The 17,472-nt window shown below is 48.4% G+C and overlaps 1 protein-coding gene across 2 annotated transcripts; it reads left to right on the top strand.

The window, feature by feature from the left end:
* The first annotated feature begins 611 nt into the window (after positions 1-611).
* EVX1 (even-skipped homeobox 1) lies at positions 612-7,641 on the top strand. 2 transcript variants are annotated; one of them, XM_015853674.3, is made up of 3 exons: positions 612-1,806; positions 3,185-3,432; positions 4,114-7,641. In XM_015853674.3, the coding sequence occupies exons 1-3, from the start codon at positions 1,377-1,379 to the stop codon at positions 4,642-4,644; spliced, it is 1,209 nt and encodes a 402-aa protein (XP_015709160.2). In that variant the 5' UTR covers positions 612-1,376; the 3' UTR covers positions 4,645-7,641. The 2 variants fall into 2 exon arrangements, with proteins under 2 accessions (XP_015709160.2, XP_085397017.1); XM_085540891.1 differs by having other exon boundaries at positions 1,624-1,751.
* Positions 7,642-17,472: the final 9,831 nt, after the last annotated feature.

The raw sequence follows: 17,472 nt of genomic DNA, 5'->3' as shown, positions 1-17,472 counted from the left end.
AAGCAACGTCACCTCAAATATGCCAGTAAATTCCTTACCGGGTTGGGAACGTAATTGGCTGAATGTTTTCTGTAACCCGACTAGCCAATAACGCTCCGAGAAAAAAAAATTAGAACAATCTCGTTACGGCAGATGGTGAAAATGACCTGACACTACACGTGCGAGTCAATATGAACTCGAGTTGAGATCCTTGCTGCACTCATTAGAAATACACCAAGGAGAATACATATTTGGGGTGCGAGGTCTCTGATTTTCAGACAAGTGCCGTCTGAGTGGCTGCCCCCGTCATCGCTGGTTTGCAGCATCTGCTGGTGGGCACGAGCTCTGGCCTTGACAATGCGAATTTCTCTCTGTATTGCTCATGGCAGAGCTTCTTCTTGCAGTCGTTCCTACTGAAAGTAGATAAAAACGCGCTCAAAACAATTAATTAAAAAGTAGAAAGGGGAGGAGGAGGAAAACGCTCCTAAAAACGCAACGTTCATCGAAAGTGTGAGAAATGAAGGAAGAAATGAGAGAAAGTGATAAATATCAGTTATAATTACGAAAAGTGAAGTCGGTTCTATCTTTTCCGCTGTAAAAACGCAATAAATTTCTAACCACATTTCCGAATTTTCAACAATCGTTTAATCTCAATCAAAATTCTTTGAACAGGCACCGGTTCTGAATCAGAACGAGAAGCAAAGGCTGTTTCTACATTCAAATGTCAGTAACGCGTTTCCTTATCCTCGAGTTTGCAAAGGATTCCTAAAGCCTCATCCATGCAGCTCTGCGGAAGCCGATTGCCAGCAATAAATAATGCATCGAAGGAAGAGGTTTCGGTACCCGTCTTCTCACTCCCAGGATGCGGCTAGGGCTCTTCGCATCGGTTTTACATCAAGGCGGTGGCTTAAAGCAATCAAAAGGCTCTGTTTAATGGCCAAGCGAGGCTTCCCCCCGCGGAACTCTGCCCGCATGTTACAACCTCTTTGCAGCTCCGCTCCATATGCATCTCCTTTTCACACTTCCCTCTCCATCGCGGCTCCTACACCTGGTGCATCACGCGTTGAGCCCATTAGCTCCGACTCTTCCTTTCATCTTCCCCATGGCAGACGTTTCTATTTATCCGCTGGCAATCAATGTGTGGCGTCACCAGTGGTACTGTAATGACGACTGCACCATTGAGGATGACAGCTTAGAAAGAAGAGGGCAATGGTGATCCCTCCCAGAGCAGCACGGCACAGAGCAGCGCTCGCATCACAAGGTCACCCCATCTCCCCGCTGCTCCTCCGCACCGCCGGCAGCGGGTCGCGGGCTGCGCACGGGGTTGGGGCGGGAGCGGCGGGGAGGGGGGGGACGAGATCTGGATTTGTTTCCCCCCTCCCTTAAGAGAAGCTACGATGGAAAGCAGGAAGGAGATGGTGATGTTTCTGGAAGGGACTCAACTTGGCGCTCTGGTTGGCAAGAGGGTGCCTAATTTGACCGAAACAGTGAGGAGCCCCGCTCCGGAGCCGCAGGAGAAGATGATCCCTCGGAACTGCCTCAGCCCCAGACCTGGCCCCTTGTCGTCCCGGGAGAGAGGAGGAGGAGGTGGCGGAGGAGAAGACGAAGAGGAGGTGGAGGTGCTGCCGGGGACAGGGACGGTGCCGGAAAGCCGCTCGGCGGCGGCAGCGCTACTCGGGGCCGGACAGCAGCCCCCCGGCTCGGAGCCCCCCTCCAGCAAAGGGCAGCAGAGCAGCTCGGACACCGAGTCGGATTTCTATGAGGAAATCGAGGTGAGCTGCACCCCGGACTGCGCCACGGGGAGCGCCGAGTATCAGCACAGCAAAGGTACCCAACTCCTTCCCATTCCTGCAGCCCCCTCCCGCTCCCGGGCCGGGGGGCAGCACCGGGGGGGCGGGGGGCTGCCGGAGGGGGGCTTCCCCTCGAAGCCGGGGCGGGGGTAGCGGGGGGATTCCCTTCTCCATTCCATCCCTCGGCCCCCGGCTTCCTGGCATCGGGCGGCTAACTGAGGAGGCGGAGGGCACGACAGCGGGCAGCCGCCGCGTCCCTGGAGGGCAGCCAGGTTTCCCTGAGCACCGAGTCTGCAGACAGTCCCGCAGGGCCCCTTGGCCAAGAGCCCCCCACACCAATCCTTTCATTTTATTTTCATCCTTCCCCACTACGCGAACGGTGCATGGTCGAGGAAACCCCTTCGGATCGTCCCCAGCGGCGCGGTTGTGAGGGCGAAGAGGGTGGGCACGGGGGAGCAACATCAAACGGGTTTTCTGGCCGAGAGCTGTTTGTGGTTTTGCAGGATGAAATGTGCCCGGGCGAGTGCGGAAGCGCCCGTAAAGACCGTAAAATCACTCCTGCCTGCCCCAAGTGCGGTGGAGAGGTCCTTGTTTGCACGTTGGGGGGGATGGAGAGGGGGGGGATGGAGGGGGGGAAAGAAGAAAAAAAAAAGGGAGAGGTCCAAATTACCTTGTCACTTCTGTGTCTCGATGGCGCCAGCTCGGAAATGGTCCCAATGAATTAATTGCCTTTGGTCTCGGGCACAATGAGAAAGAGTTGCATTTGAAAGCAAACGCAGCGGCCAGGCCCCATCTCCCCCTGCCCCCACTCCCTATTCCCACCTTCCCATCCCGGCAGAGCCCCCCCCCCCCCCCAGCCCTGACAACGATCCGCTTCTCTCCTCTGCCCGCTCCTCCATCACTTGAAGAAGAAGCCGGGAAGTGCGGATGGCGATGTCTGCCCCCATTCCGTCCTTTAGGGGCTCTTGGAAAACATCCCACCTCGAGCTCTGGAGGCTAAGCAGAGGGCTCACAGAGCTTGACACCCTCCTCGGGATGGGGGCTGGGCTCCTGTCTGCCCACTGCTCCGCTCCCCGGACCTCAATGGGCTGCGGGAAGGCCGTGGGCACACCTGCCCTTCCCAGCCCTGGGGGCCGGGGATGCTCCGGCTTCACAGCGCGGGGATTGAACGGGTGGCCCAGAGGACACTGCCGGGGTGTCGTGTGGTGCTTTGGGGCATCACCCCTTTCTCCAGCCCTTCTCCTCATGAATATCTCCCAAGCATTCCTACTCTTGGGGAGCAGGCATAGAAAAGACACGAATGGGGAGGCGCGGGGGGGGGGGAGAGGGCAGTTCAGTGGGGCGGCGGACGGGGAGCATTCCCTCGTGCCCACCCGTCTCCAAGCACGTGTCCCTTCCGCGGGCTCCCCTCTTAGGGCCGTGCTCCGAGGCTCGGGCCGGCAGCCCCGGCGGCGGCGGGGATCACCCCAAGGGCGGCGGCGGCGGCGGCTCCCAGGGCCCGCTGAGCTGCAGCGCCAGCGACCAGATGCGCCGGTACCGCACCGCCTTCACCCGCGAGCAGATCGCCCGGTTGGAGAAGGAGTTTTACCGGGAGAACTACGTGTCCAGGCCCCGGAGATGTGAGCTGGCGGCTGCTCTAAATCTGCCAGAAACCACCATCAAGGTACACACGGCTCGGACATGTTTCCAATTAGCACGATATAAATCTATATAGCCAAACTTCCTTGCAAAACTCGGGAAAGCACTTCACCAGCGCAGCCCTCTCTCAATCCCCACCCCCCGCCCCTATCCCGGCTCTGCCCGCACCCCGCAGCATGCGGCATTGCGGGGGAGGGGGACGACGCGGCTCCAGGGCCATCCCAGCCAGCACCGCTAATCCGGTCTCTCCCCACTGGATTATTGCTAATCCTCCCTTCAGTCCTATCCAAAACTCTCTCGGCTGTCGAGGGAGGGAATAAGAAGGCAGTAGGAGCTTCAAATCTCTTTTATCCCCTCTCTACTTTATTATTTGTTATACCATTTGCACAACATAATAATAATAATAATAAAAATAATGAAAAAAAGGAATCCCAGGTAATTCTGTCTGCAAGAGGCAGAGTTGTCAGGTTTGCCGGAGGGTTCCCAGGGACGAGCCCCGGCAGGAAGAAAGAGAGATAAGGACCCTAACGAGGCGAACCCAGTGGGTCTCAGGATTTACAGCGCTTTAATCGATCCCTTCAGGGAGCGGGGGCTGGCGCCGGTGTCGCCTCGGCCATGGGGAGCGGTCCCAGGGCTCGGCCACGCACGGAGCCGGGAGATGCGCGGCGGCGGCGGGTGACGGCTGTGGCCTCCCCTCTCTTTGCAGGTGTGGTTCCAGAACCGGCGGATGAAGGACAAACGGCAGCGCTTGGCCATGACCTGGCCGCACCCGGCGGACCCGGCGTTCTACACCTACATGATGAGCCACGCGGCCGCCACCGGCAACCTGCCCTACCCCTTCCCATCCCACCTGCCCCTGCCCTACTACTCCCACATGGGCATCGGGGCCACCTCGGCCTCGACCGCCGCTCCCTTCAGCAGCCCCCTGCGGCCTCTGGACACCTTCCGAGTCTTGTCCCACCCGTACCCGCGGCCGGAGCTGCTCTGCGCCTTCAGGCACCCCTCTCTGTACCCAGCCCCGAGCCATGGACTCGGCAGCGCCGGTGGCAGCCCCTGCTCGTGCCTGGCGTGTCACGGCAGCCCGTCCAACGGACTGGCACAGAGACCCACCGGGTCAGACTTTACCTGCTCGGCCACCACCAGGACGGACTCTTTCCTCACTTTCACCCCCTCGGTGTTGAGCAAAGCCACCTCGGTTTCCATGGACCAGCGGGAAGAAGTACCTTTAACGAGATAAAGCTTCGTCTCAGGGTTGTTAAAAAATTCGCCCCTTTCCCGAGAGCTCTTTGAGTTAATGTACGTACTGCCGATGTTTATTTAATCGTGTTCTCTCCCCCGAAGTGGACACCTATGGGGGAAAAAAAAATAGATTAAAAAAAAAAAAAAAAAGAAAAAATAATGAAAAAAGGGAAAAAAAAAGACTAAAAATAACTCAGTCTTGAAAGGATTTACATTCCAAGGGAAAAAAAAGAACCAACCAAACAAGAATGAGCAATGATTTATCTCGGAGAGGGTTTTAGGCACGGAGGAGAAACAAAATCCACCTGAATTAAACACATTTCAGTAATGCACAGAGATGAGCGGGGACTTTCTTGTCAATTGACGGACTTCCTACCGGAGCCAGAACTTCTGCGGGTTACAGCAACCGATCTTATGCACAGACCTATGGGACTGAGAGGGGAAATCTGAAATACTTGAAAGAAACATTATCTCGATAACGAAATGGCTGGTGCTCACGAAGAAAGCAAAGCTGTGAACTACCGGGGGGTTCAGAAAATAAAACCAACGATCAAACAGCAAAACCAAAAGGTTTCAGGATTGCAACTCAATAGTATTATCCAGTAATTTCTATAGAGAGAAACAATGCTTTACCATAAAGAAAAAAAACCCTGACATTCTGTACATTGCTATCGTGGTTTAATTGCATTCTTTACTGTCCCTTGTCTCCTCCTTCGCTTTGAGCAGAATTGCAGCGCCGCGTCTCCTCTTTCATCCCAACTTTTAGTTTTAAGAGGTAGACTGGAATTGGCAGGGAAAAAAAAAACCACGAGCTGCTGCTTCTCTACGGGTCAGAGCTATTTGTCCTTTAAATAACAACGTCCTATTATCAGTCGCTGAAATGTGCACACACCGATGAAATTAGCAAGTGATGTATATGTAAGAAGGGTTTTTGAATATCGAATGTATAATGCTCCGTGAGCAGAGCCCCCGTGCCAAACGCTAACAAGCCGCCAAGGGAAGAGATTAGGTGACAGGGAGCAGCACTCCTTCAGACAATCACCAGTCTGTAAATTGGAGCAAAGGCGATTTCCCTTCCTTTGTACTGCAGCCTTCAGTTCTCTCATTGACTTCTCTTGGATGCGGCTCTTTCCCAAGCCCCCCCCTCCACCCCCCTCCCCACCCCTCGTTTTTTTCTTTTACATTTCAAGTGCTGTTTTTTATCTCCTTCCCCACCCCTGCTCTTTGCATCTGTATGTGCCCTTCACACTGCTCTCTTCCTTCTGGAGGAGGATTTCTTCCGCATCCCCTCCCCTTTCCCCTTCAGGTATTTCGGAAGGAGGTAGCACCATCGCTTTAGCTCGGGTTTCCGTCAGCCTAATGTTCTAAAAGCGAACACTTACACCGAGCTGGGCTGAAGTTCCTTCCAAAACAGAATTTGTTTATATGACTCTATTTTTAAATAGCCCAAAGACCGTCATCATCTGTTACCATATCGGAACAAAATACAGTACCACCACAGTACCACCACCGCCAACTGCAATGCTGACAGGCACATTTTAACAGCACATCATCCACATATGTTTTTATTGCGCTTGTTTAAAAGCAAAAGACAAGACAAGAAAAACAAAACAAAAAATCAAAGCGTCGCTTAAGACGAATTTCACCTCCGTGCGGTTAATAACAGTTGCGGTTCGCCAAGCAGAACAAGTGCTGGCCGAACCGAGTCGGGCTGACACCTCCGTTATCCACTGTGCGATCAGCTGCTGAGGACCCTCCGGTTTGTTGTCGTTCTGTCCTCAGAGCAAGGAGCACATAGCAGCGCTTTGCTGCAGTGGATGGAAAGCAGGGGAGAGACACGGGCGTGCCAGGATATATTTTTCCAATCAGAATTTGTTTATTAGAGCCTTTTCTTATAAAACGGATCCAAAGTCACCATCTTTAAATCATTAAGGGCAGATTGTTCCTCCCTTTCTGAGCGAGATGTCCTCATGGACATGGAAACTGATGGCCCTTTTTGGACACTCGCAAATAGACTCCCCTCCCCCCACTCTCTGGAAATAACAACTGTAAACAGCGTCCAAGGGCAGAGCTAGGGAAAATCTTGGCTTCCCTCCCCCCCGACTTTGTCTTTTAGCACGCTAGAGAAAAAAAAAGAAGTCCAGTAAAGCAGAAGCTAAGGAGCGATCTAGAAGCTCTGGCAACGCTGGGGACAGGCGGCATCGGATGAGTCGGGGGTGCCGCACAGTAAAACCGGAGGGGTCCTGGGTGGCTGCGATACCATCCCGGCCGGGCAGAGGCACCTGCTGCCATCACGGGGCTCGGTCGCCCCTTATGGGATGCAGCGAGTTGCAATGCGCAGTGGGCTAGGGGGCTATATATATATACATACAAATCTCCATATTAAAACATATATATATATGTACACGCGTATATATGTGAGACAAAAACGCATGTTTTATATACATGGGGGTGCGTGATGTGCTTGTGAGTGGGAACGTAACCACACCGCACCACCTCCGTCGATAAAGGGGACAGTCTCTGTGCTGGGGAACGCACCGGGCACGGTCACCCCACACCCGCAGCTCCTGCACCCCCCGGCCGCCCTGCCCGGAGGGGGCTGAGGCACAGAGGGTGGCAGTGAATTTCTCTACGGCTCGGTCACAGGGCAGAGATTGCCTGCGACAGGTAAATAGGCTCCGGGTCGCAGTAATGCCGAGAGTATTTTCATTTAATAGGGGAGGGAAAATGAGGTGTCTGGAGCGATATTGGAAAGTACAAGATCGATGATCCGTCCTCGTGTCCAATCAGCAGCCTTTAATTGACTGTATTTTCTAGGTAATTGAGCCGCTGTGCTCCTAAATTGAAGTGGAAGATATAACAATACATCTCGCCGGGAGGAATTACTCATTACTTCATAATGAAATTTTCCTTTTGCTGCGTGGGGCCGGGGCCATTAACGCCTTCATCGCCGGAGGGGGTGCCCACGGTCCTTTGAGGGCCATCGCTCTCGGCCACACGCGGGGCACCCACCGGGAGGGCAGCGGCTCTGCCTCGCTACCCTCCCCCCCTCCCCCCCTCCTCGCCCCCCCCCCGCCGCCTCTCGGCTCCTCCGGTGGCCGGGGGTGAGACCCCCAAGCCGCTGAGGTCCTGGGCGGAGCCGGGCCCTGAGGGAGGTGCCCACCCCAGTGTCACCGGCGGGCACTGGGCTGCCTTCGGGTGCCTCATGTGCCGCACGGGCTCTGCTCCCCAGCCAGCCCAATTCGGCTCCGAAAGGCCTTCCCCGCCTTGTTAGCGTTTGATTGATTGCCTTATTAAAGCGTGTTCTTGTAAGTGTGACCGAGCTGATTGCACTGCATATGTTTGGGATAATGCTCATTTTAAACAACTGAATAATAATAATACCAATAAAAAAAGGACCACGAGAGGAAGAAGATGAGCTCTGGAGAACGGGTTAAGCCTAAACGATCCCGGGGAGCGATGCTGTAACTCGCGCATTAAATTGCTCCGTTACCATCAAATCACTCAGCCCCTTTCGGCTCCTCTCAGCCCATCTCTGTTGTGTTTTATGTCACCTTCTGTGCCATTAAGTGAGATAGCGCCGAGACTGCCGCTTACGTCCCCGTCTCAGACCATACGTTTTTATTAAGGCTGTATGATTAAACGGGACCGGATCTGCTTTCCCAGCACTATTCTTTCCTCCAGCGCCCAAATCATTAGAAAATCGGCTCTCCATCTTTCCCATTTTCTGCTCGGCTGTTAGGTCGTTTGCCAGCACCTGCAGCAAGGCATGCGGCTCCCTCAGCTTTTGACTCGTGTATCCGAAGGATCCTTTTGTTTCCTATTCTTCCCCTGCTCGCACGGCCACTTAATTTTACTACCCCTCCTAACACCCTCTGCCATATGTCACCCCGATTCCGGGTCCCGCAGCTCACAATGCTGTCACCCTGGGTAGCGGCACCGCCGGGGTGAGTCGGAGCCTCCCTACCACAAACGACTCCGTTCGGGCGCATCAGGTTCCTGCGTAGGACGCGACTCCCACGTCCTTTCTCTGCATCCTTCATTCCCGAGCCCCCCGTTTGTTACATGTTCCCCTTTCGCTGTTCATTTTCTCGTCCCCTCCGTGGAAGCTCTGAGCGCTGTTCTGGGGATGGGCAGATCCTGAGTAGGGCAGCTCCCCGTCTTCGCAAAGTTTTATTTCTTTCTCTAATTCTTTCATTCCCTCCTTTCAAACAAGAAATCACAATTTGCTGCTTCATTTTTCCTGCTTTTTTCCTTTTCTTTATTCCTCCCCCCACCCCCAATCAAACAGAGTGTGCCCCCACCCAACCCAGGCTGACACCAATATTTACACAACCCGCTTTAAAGAATCACCATCGGTGCATTGCGTGAACGTATATAGACACAAAGCAAGCGGGCAAAGTGCTTTTCTCCTCTGCCCTTCCTGCGAAGGAGTGCCTGGGATTTGAGGGACAGAAATTGCCACTTAAGAGCATCACATGAAAGTATTAAGTAATTATTTAAAACAAGGCTGTTTAGAAAAATATTTGTATTTATTGCAGCTGCTCGATTGGCCTCGTTAAAGCCGGAGAGCATTTAAATTGTGTTACAGTCTCATTTAAATCCAGTTTCGTTCCAGCAGGCTGCGGAGCCTGAATAGAACCAATCACTCCATAATGATGATGAATGAGAAATTAATTCAGATACAAGCAAGACAATTTAGGCCTTCATCTGTTTAAATAGCCTTCCAAGATTATTCGCAATTGCAGGTCACAGTTTTAATCAATTGTCCAATCTTGTGAAAGTCATATCCTTGCATCTTCATCGGGATTATTTATAGTGCGGCGGAGCCCAGTGAAAGGTACACGCTCTTAACAGGAACAATTACTTAAAGGGAAGCGTTCGCAAAATGAAAAACAAATGCCTCCGTGGGCAGTAAATGATGAGCCGCCTCCTCGCTCCCGGCACATCCTCGGAGGGAGGAAGGGAGCTGTAGAGAGGGAGGAAAGGGAACAACCGCCCAACTCCATCCCCTCAGCAGCGGCCGCCAGCTCCTCATCGAGTGCTCTGTCGTTTTTCCCTTCTGCACGTTTGAAGACTTATAGAGATGAACCTGAAACCTTAAAAGCCTTCGGAATGAGGGCTCCAGGCTGCTGCCCAAAGCCTGGAGAGGACAGCGGGCTCATAGGGACACCCGCTGCCATTGCATGGGGAAGGCAGCACTGTGGTGTGTCTCGGCTGTGAGAGGGACCGCTTCGGCCCCGCACCTCTCTTCCCAGGCAGTGTGTGTGTGTGGAGCCGGCCCAGGGGTGGGGGTTTCCCGTACCTTGTCCCAAAGGGAAGAGGGGCCGGAGCGGGCCATCCACCCTTGGGGAAGACACAGGGATTTGAGGCGGGTGTGTGCACGAGTGACCGTGGTCCGTGCACGAGAACCCGGAGCAGCGCTGCTCTCTACAACAAAAGCCTGCCCGCAGGACCCCCGGAGCTCGGAGAAGCCGATCTCAGCGGCCGACTTTGATGTATTGCTGTCCAATTAGTGCCTTTAATTGGTGTCCTCTGGGACAGGCAACCCGGGAGCGTGGACGGCGAGCGCTCGCTCAGCAAGCTCTGCCCGCTCACGAGGCAACGAGCGCATCTCTCGAATGGGAGCACGGATCCCGCACCCCTCCGAGCGGATCCACGGCTGTAAGCCGTCCCACGGGGCCATTTGCTAACGGACACGCTGTGCCCGAACAGTGCGGGGATGCGGGGATGGCTGCCCACAGCATCAAATACCTCTTCTGCTCCAGAGGAGGAAGGGTGTTCATCGGCACTGTTTAAAGCAGAGCGCACGTTCCTTCCAATTTGGCTAATGAAGGTCGTCTGTTAGGGGTAATTTTAGAGGTTAAATGAGGCTGAGTGCAGATTTAAAGATGCTTGATAAAACGTTTCATTTAAATGCCACGTACTGTATATATAGATCCCATTACGACGCTCTGGATTTACCTTGGGGGAGGAGAAAACAAAACAAACACACAGTCGGACAGGGAGAAAGAACCGCCGACAATTTATTCCGAACCAAAAAAGCTCAGTGGAAAAAGAAATTGATCGCTTCATCCATCAAACGTATAAAATACATTTCTGAGATCAGAAGTCGCTCTGAAAGAGAAACGGAGAGTCAGGGGGGAGGAAGTTCGTTCTTGACAAGCACCCTCAGAAGGGCTGTGTTAGGAAAAACAGGAGGAATAAAAGACAGCTGTCACCGTAGGCTCACCTCGATGCAACTGTTTTTCTTTCTTTTTCTTTTTCCTTTTTTTCCCCCCCGAATACCCATAAAGCATTTTAAGGAAAAAGAAATCATATGAAGGCAGAGGAAGATGAGGCTTTTGATGCATAAGGAAATAAATTAGGTACAATTGAAAGTGGTGCTGACTTCTCAGCACCAACATTAACATTGGTGTCTCAAGGGAAGATGGCCGGCCCTAGGCTGCCTCTGCTGCCATCCATCCCCAGTGCCCCGATTCACCTCAAAGCACAGTCGGCAGATTTCTGCAGGGTAACTTTTCTGATCGACGTTTGTAAGCTGAACTGTTTTATTTCCTCTTCTGCACTTTGTTTTTCTGCATTGAAGTACTGCCTTTTTGCCACGTGCATCTTGAGCAGCAATACGATATTACAGCAGGGATATCATTTACAGTTGGCCCCCAGAAGCAGACCCAGAGATGTCATGCATTGCCACCAGAAGTCACAGCCTGAAAATGCCACTTGATTTCACCCTGCTACAGTTACACTTTCCACCTTATTTGCTTCTGACCAGATTCTGAAAATCCTAACTAACCCCCAACAACATTTTTCCTTCCTTAGGTTTGCTTACTGCTGTTGCACTGCAGGATTCAAGATGAATTGCAGAGCAAATAAAGTAACTATTACGAGGTCCACACAATTAATATGTGGCCTTGTACTCACATAGACTGTGAATCACTCCTGGGAATGAATTACAATTATTCTAACATTTACTCAAGCCTGTGTACTTTAGGGAGGGAAGTTTTCTCTAATGTGGAGACATTGAGTCATAGGTTCCAAAACCACTTTCCACAAATGACCTGACCTGAAATAAAATTTAATCCAAAACCAGAAGGTCTGGTTTACTAAACCTTCAGCTAGAGAGGGGCACAGACTCACCTCCTCTGACAGCTAGAAATTAAGTAGAAAATCATACAGAAAAGAGAAGGAAAAAAAGAAAGAGGGGAAAAACCTCGGTTTGTCAATGTTTATACTTCCCTTGCAGCCAGCTGTAATGTGGGCTGGGACCTATTCCAGAGGCAGGAGAGTGCTCAGACAGATGATGGAGGTTGGTTTGGCTCCAAATGATGTTCCTAACACATTCCTTGTTTGGTGGCACCGCGGATTTGGATGAGAAGAGAAGCCTGAGTCTCTCAGCCGTTCTCAGCCCTGAGCAGTACGTTGCTGCCAACTAATGCTTGCTTACAAGCTATGAAAACACAGAGTGCACGATCCCATTCCCTTCTCCCTCTCTTTTGGTGCTCAGCTTCCCACCTGCAAGCCTGCATGGCATTTGTGTCATAAAGGCAAGCTTTTACAACAACTCTACTGCAGTACTGAGCAACTGAATCTGATAACAAGACACTTAACTCCTGCGGCTATTAAGCACATTTTAACAAATCTAACTTCTATCCCCCAGGATAAAATGCAATAGCATCATTAGTTATAGTTCCCTACTTGAAGTCAACAGGGCAGTTTGTATCTATGTCTTTGACACAGCTACTGATTTTTGTACTACAATGGCTTCCAGTTATCACCTTATATCTCAAATAATGTACCCAAGTATTTCTAGGCTGGTAGTGCAAGATGGGCAGGAAAAAGAGCAACACGACCTTCATTTTCTAAAGCTGCTTCACATCCATCTATGGGAATTTGGTGTGGGATCTTAAGGTCTGTGTGTGGGAAGGAGAGATGTTGGTACTGTACTGATTCCCACTGTTGAGTTTCCTGGTATTGTGAGGAACATCCAGTGGTAATCTCCTGCCCAGCATTCTCCAGCCAAACCCAAATCTCAGCTGAGATTTGGAGCAAATGATGATTACCAGCATTATGCAATTTTGGAACATCCAGAAGCTCATAAGATGCCCATGCCTTACAAAGTTTGTGTCCAGGCACTTTGCCAGACAAAAGGTACTCCTAGGTCTGATTTTATACTTCTCAATATCTAAGTAGTTGGCTAGGGTAACACTTCTACACTGCAGCACATGGCTTCAGGGTGACATGGCAACACCATATCTCCACTGTATTACTCCAGCAAGGGCAAAAATATCAACTCCAATAGCTCTAATAACTTTTTATTCAGGAACATGATTCTTTGAAAGAAGTTGTAAAGCTGAGCATTTGTGTGCACATCATTTCACTTTGGCATAACTTCAGCAAGGGATGCTACTTGAGTCATGTCTACTGCAATCTTCCATAACATCAGCAATCAGAGTTACTTTCTCATACTGATGCTTTTAAAGTATGCCTCCAATACACCGTTTCCCATACTCGCTACAATTTTGTTTCATGAACTGCCAGTTTAAATATAGAAAAACCTACAGCTTTGTCTGTACATCACAAACTGTTAGATTTTCCCCCACTTGTTTATTATGGTGCATTTGACAGTAAAAGAGTTTTGAAATAGGTGCCTGATGTGATTTGACACACCAGCATGTGGGGAATATTGGTGGTATATGCCAACCGCGATTCACTCTCAATGGCAAACGCAAACAGAAGAGTTCAGGAAGAAGAGACCCCACCTTGCTTTTGCTCTGGTAAAAAAGAACATTTAGCAATTCATCCTTCTGTTCTGCTTGCTAAATGACTGAACATTTATTGCCCTGTATTTTTCATGGAAGAATTTTGCATGCTGCAGTAAACCACCATGCTGCCTTCACTCTGACAACCTGAGCGAACCAGATTTGTGTGGCCTGTCAGTGAGAGGCACTTTGTACAGTCACTGATCTCCGAGTGAGGCTTTCCTCTACACCATCCCCAATTTTACAGTCTCCTTTTTAAGCATGTATGAGAGTACTTAGCATATGTTCCAGCAGTAGTCTGTCATTCATGTTTCGTCTTTTATTTCTATTTAACATTTCCTGTACAGGCAGCCAAGAATTGCGCTCGTCTGAAAGCAGTTCTGCAGCACTGCAATGGGACCTCGTGTTCTCACATTTCTCCAATATGATCTTACTTTTCTAAGTCTCTGTCTTCTAGGACATGTTTCCCAGTCTGCAAGGTCTATAAGGTGCTACATACACAAACCCTTGACACACATTTAGCCTACAGCGGGCATGAACAAACTTCTTGTTTGCAGCAGTCCCATGTCACAATGCTTTCAATACTGGCAACTCTTCTTAGTGATCTTTAATTCAATTCTTTGTTTGACAAGCCTACTAATCAGGGATGCTGTATAATAAAGTGACGATGTACAGTAAGATTTGAACTTTGCGTGGTAACTTCCTTACAAAGTCTGTGCTGAGACATCTATAAACTCAACACATAATCTCATCAAAGTAAGTCAAATATACAATGTCAAGACCTATTTTTTCTTAAAGCTTGTTGACTCACATCACTTATACACCTTTCCCATGTTCTCTATTAAGACTAATACCATGATAGCTTTGCTTTTATTCTCTTTCATATTGACCTCATGCTAATCAGCCCAGTTACTAGGTCACCTCTTCCTATCCTTCTGAATAGAAGCAAAACATTACCCCTTCTGGAATTCCACCAGTATTCCAAGATTTCTTGTAAATAAACAATAGGTTTCTCCCCAGTCACTTTAAAAACTGCAAATTTGCTGATTATTATCTCTCTATCCCATTAGGCGTTGTTTAACACCCTCTTCATTTAATGTCTTCATTTTTTTTTTACAACTCTCTGCTTTCCAAATACAGATTAAAACTTCCAGCTAGTATCAGTTGAGCGGATTTATTCTGTTTTTGGTATAAATTCAACCTTTTTCTTACTGCTTTTATGCATATCACCCTTGAATTTTTCCTCTTCTCTTTAGCTTCCCTTCTCAACTTTCTATATTTTAGAATTTTCAATCTATGCTAATTGCTATTTACTGCAGGTTTTTCTGCATGCTGCACATTTCCTTAAACTATCTGCTACCACTTTGTTCTCTCCTGTCACTGTTCTGTACTCCAAAAGCTGCTCTGCCTATGGATATTGCTCAGAGTTGTTCACATTCAAGGTAATTTCCAGTCTCCAGCCACCCACCTGTTTCCAGTCTAAAAATGTATCTATCTTAACAAGGTTCAAAAAATACTTTTTTTTTTTTTTTTTTTTTTTTTTTTCTCCATTTAAGAGGTAATTCATCCCACTCTCAGGTTTGATTTGGCACTTTGTGACTCACTCCCGTCAGCATTATTGGTCTCTTTTAGTTAGTACATCAGTCCATGTGTATTTGAGCCCTTCCAGTCCTGAGTTATAATTATCAAATTGTCTTCCCTCCTCCCACTCACTATTCTTTTCTTCTCCATCTGCTTATCCAGGCCATAATCTGAGAGTGAAGATCTGTTCACATGCATATCACACTAATGATGCTTTTCCCAGGTGAGAATTTCCTGTTCCTCTCCTATGTTATCCACACACTCTTCAGCTTTGGAAGAGGAATCTGAAACATTCATTTTCTTCACATTCTTTGTTACATTGGCTCAAGGTTTGTCATTTATTAAACCATATTTGCAGCTGGAAACATGTTTGTATCTTCAGCTGCCTTCCCTGGAGTCACTGTACTAATTCACTCCGTCTGTCCTAGCTAATATCCAACCACTCACTTACTCATGGATGGGACACATTATTGACACAGTCTCACTCTTACTGGCATGTCACACCACCACCAAAGCAAATGTTCAGCTTCAGACTGGAAGCAAAATCCTGAGCTGACTTAAAATATTCTGCTTTTTGTAATGTGTAAGTGTGGAAAGATCTCCAAAAGTTTTGTATCGGTATTCATCTATCTGGCCTTTTCACTTGCTTCCCTCTCATGGCCCCAGAGCCCTTCTTTAACCTCCTGCCACTAGTTGTAGTCAGTATCAGGCCAAACACTTCCCGGATGATTTCACAAACATTTTTGCTTGTATCATGCATTAAGTCTTGTTTTTTAACACATCCACTTTGGTGACTTCCCTGTTATACTGGCTGTTTGCAACCCAGCAGATACCAAGTTGCGATTTTTAAAACCTTTGCGTGCTTTAGAAATCCCACAGCATTAAGCATCTGGTTTAGCTACAACCCCACGTGATTTGTTGATCTCGGTCTATTTCAGTTCATGCCATTTTCTGGCAATTTTTCCATTTTCCAGAGCTTTTAGCCATGTCATGTCATGTTGTGTTGCATCATGTCGTGTCGCGTCGTGTTGTGTCATGTCATGTTATGCCGTCCTGTGTCATCATGGAGACTTTCAGTACAATGCTTAGCAATGACTGATTAGAAGCAATGGTACACAAATGCAATAAAACAAATCTTAAATGGAGTCTTTGAATCTAAACAGTTTCCTTTTTTAACACTTTTCCAACCATTTTCACAATTTGTATGTATCATTTACATGTAAAGATTATACTTTACTTGTACTAAATAGTATTTAAGAATATCTCTGTACTTGTTACATCCATTTGAATTGCTCCAATGAGCCACCGCTTCGCCTTGGGAATTCATGGTCAGTGATTCTCCTAATCCTTTGGAGATTTAAACCTTTCCCAACACAGGCTTCCCCACATCCATATTCTGTGATAAAATCAACTGCAGAATTAGGTGTGTGGCCATTATGACCTTGTTAATTTTGTCAAAGTGAGACATCCTTGCAATTTGTTTATACTCAAATATATGTGTATTCTTTTCCATCATTCCCCCTCTTCAAAATAGTGATAAAAGTAATGAGCAGTGGTAATCCATAGGAAAGTGGCTGGAGGTTCTGTGATAGTTTTCTCTTTAGGTCAGGACTGTCTCCCATGCTGATCTATTAGTTCTCTGGTTCTCTGCCCATTTAGTATGTGTTACATTCAAATAATATTGCTTTTTACATCAGAATCTGAATAAAACCAAAAGGCATTTTGCGTCTGCTGAAGAAATGCAGAAATCTTTGCCAACCAAGTATTTTATCATTAAAACAAAAGGGCACATCCTTTTAACAGAACTTATTCCTCCTTAATTAAGCAGACCAAAAAATACTTTTGATGGCAGTAAGTTATTTTGTCATCTTCTCATTCTTTGCTGGTTACATCTTATATTAGTTCTCCTATGGCTTGGAAGCAACTATTCATTTTAACTTTGGCCTTTTTTTTTTTTTTTTTTTTTTCTTTTTTTTTTTTTTCCCCCAAGCTCCTCGAAACTGCTTTGGTATTATAAGGATTTCTACATGTCTTTAATACACCCTGTACTCTTCAATGTTGGGTGGTGATTCTTTGAAAGGAAGTCTAGAATTCAGTCCCATAGATAGGTCATCTACTCGATTTGACCATCTACATTCACAGGCTGCCCTTCAATCAAGCACACTTGGGACTTTTCATTCCATGATTTCAAACACTTCTATCTCTTAGCAGGCAGGCCAGTGTGGGTTTGCCAAATGCATTCGTTTTGATCTTGCTATTCAAAATGTGCAGAGCCTCAAATTTTAACTTTGGGCACAGAGCTTGCTATGGTTTTGTTGTATGCAGCTCCAGTATCTACTTGTAATACACCTTTTATCCATTTGTTTCCAATGCCTGAAACCAATCTGCCATAGAAGCTGCCAGTGTAGACTGAATTAAGACTTAGAAAAACATTTGTTTCATTAGCAGAACTTCATCTTCCAGCTGCATTTTCACATGTGAAA

This window comes from Coturnix japonica, chromosome 2 (assembly GCF_054131305.1).
Source record: "Coturnix japonica strain WE chromosome 2, WE-NBRP24, whole genome shotgun sequence".
NCBI lineage: Eukaryota > Metazoa > Chordata > Aves > Galliformes > Phasianidae > Coturnix > Coturnix japonica.
The sequence above is the reverse complement of the archived record's forward strand: the minus strand, read 5'-3'. Positions and strand labels throughout refer to the sequence as shown.

Bases quoted from the DNA above. Each gene is read 5' to 3' on its own strand.
- EVX1 (XM_015853674.3), top strand. From the start codon at position 1,377: ATGGAAAGCAGGAAGGAGATGGTGATGTTTCTGGAAGGGACTCAACTT. The intron at 1,807-3,184 runs GTACCCAACTCC...CTCCCCTCTTAG, and splicing joins CGAGTATCAGCACAGCAAAG to GGCCGTGCTCCGAGGCTCGG. The intron at 3,433-4,113 runs GTACACACGGCT...CTCTCTTTGCAG, and splicing joins TGCCAGAAACCACCATCAAG to GTGTGGTTCCAGAACCGGCG.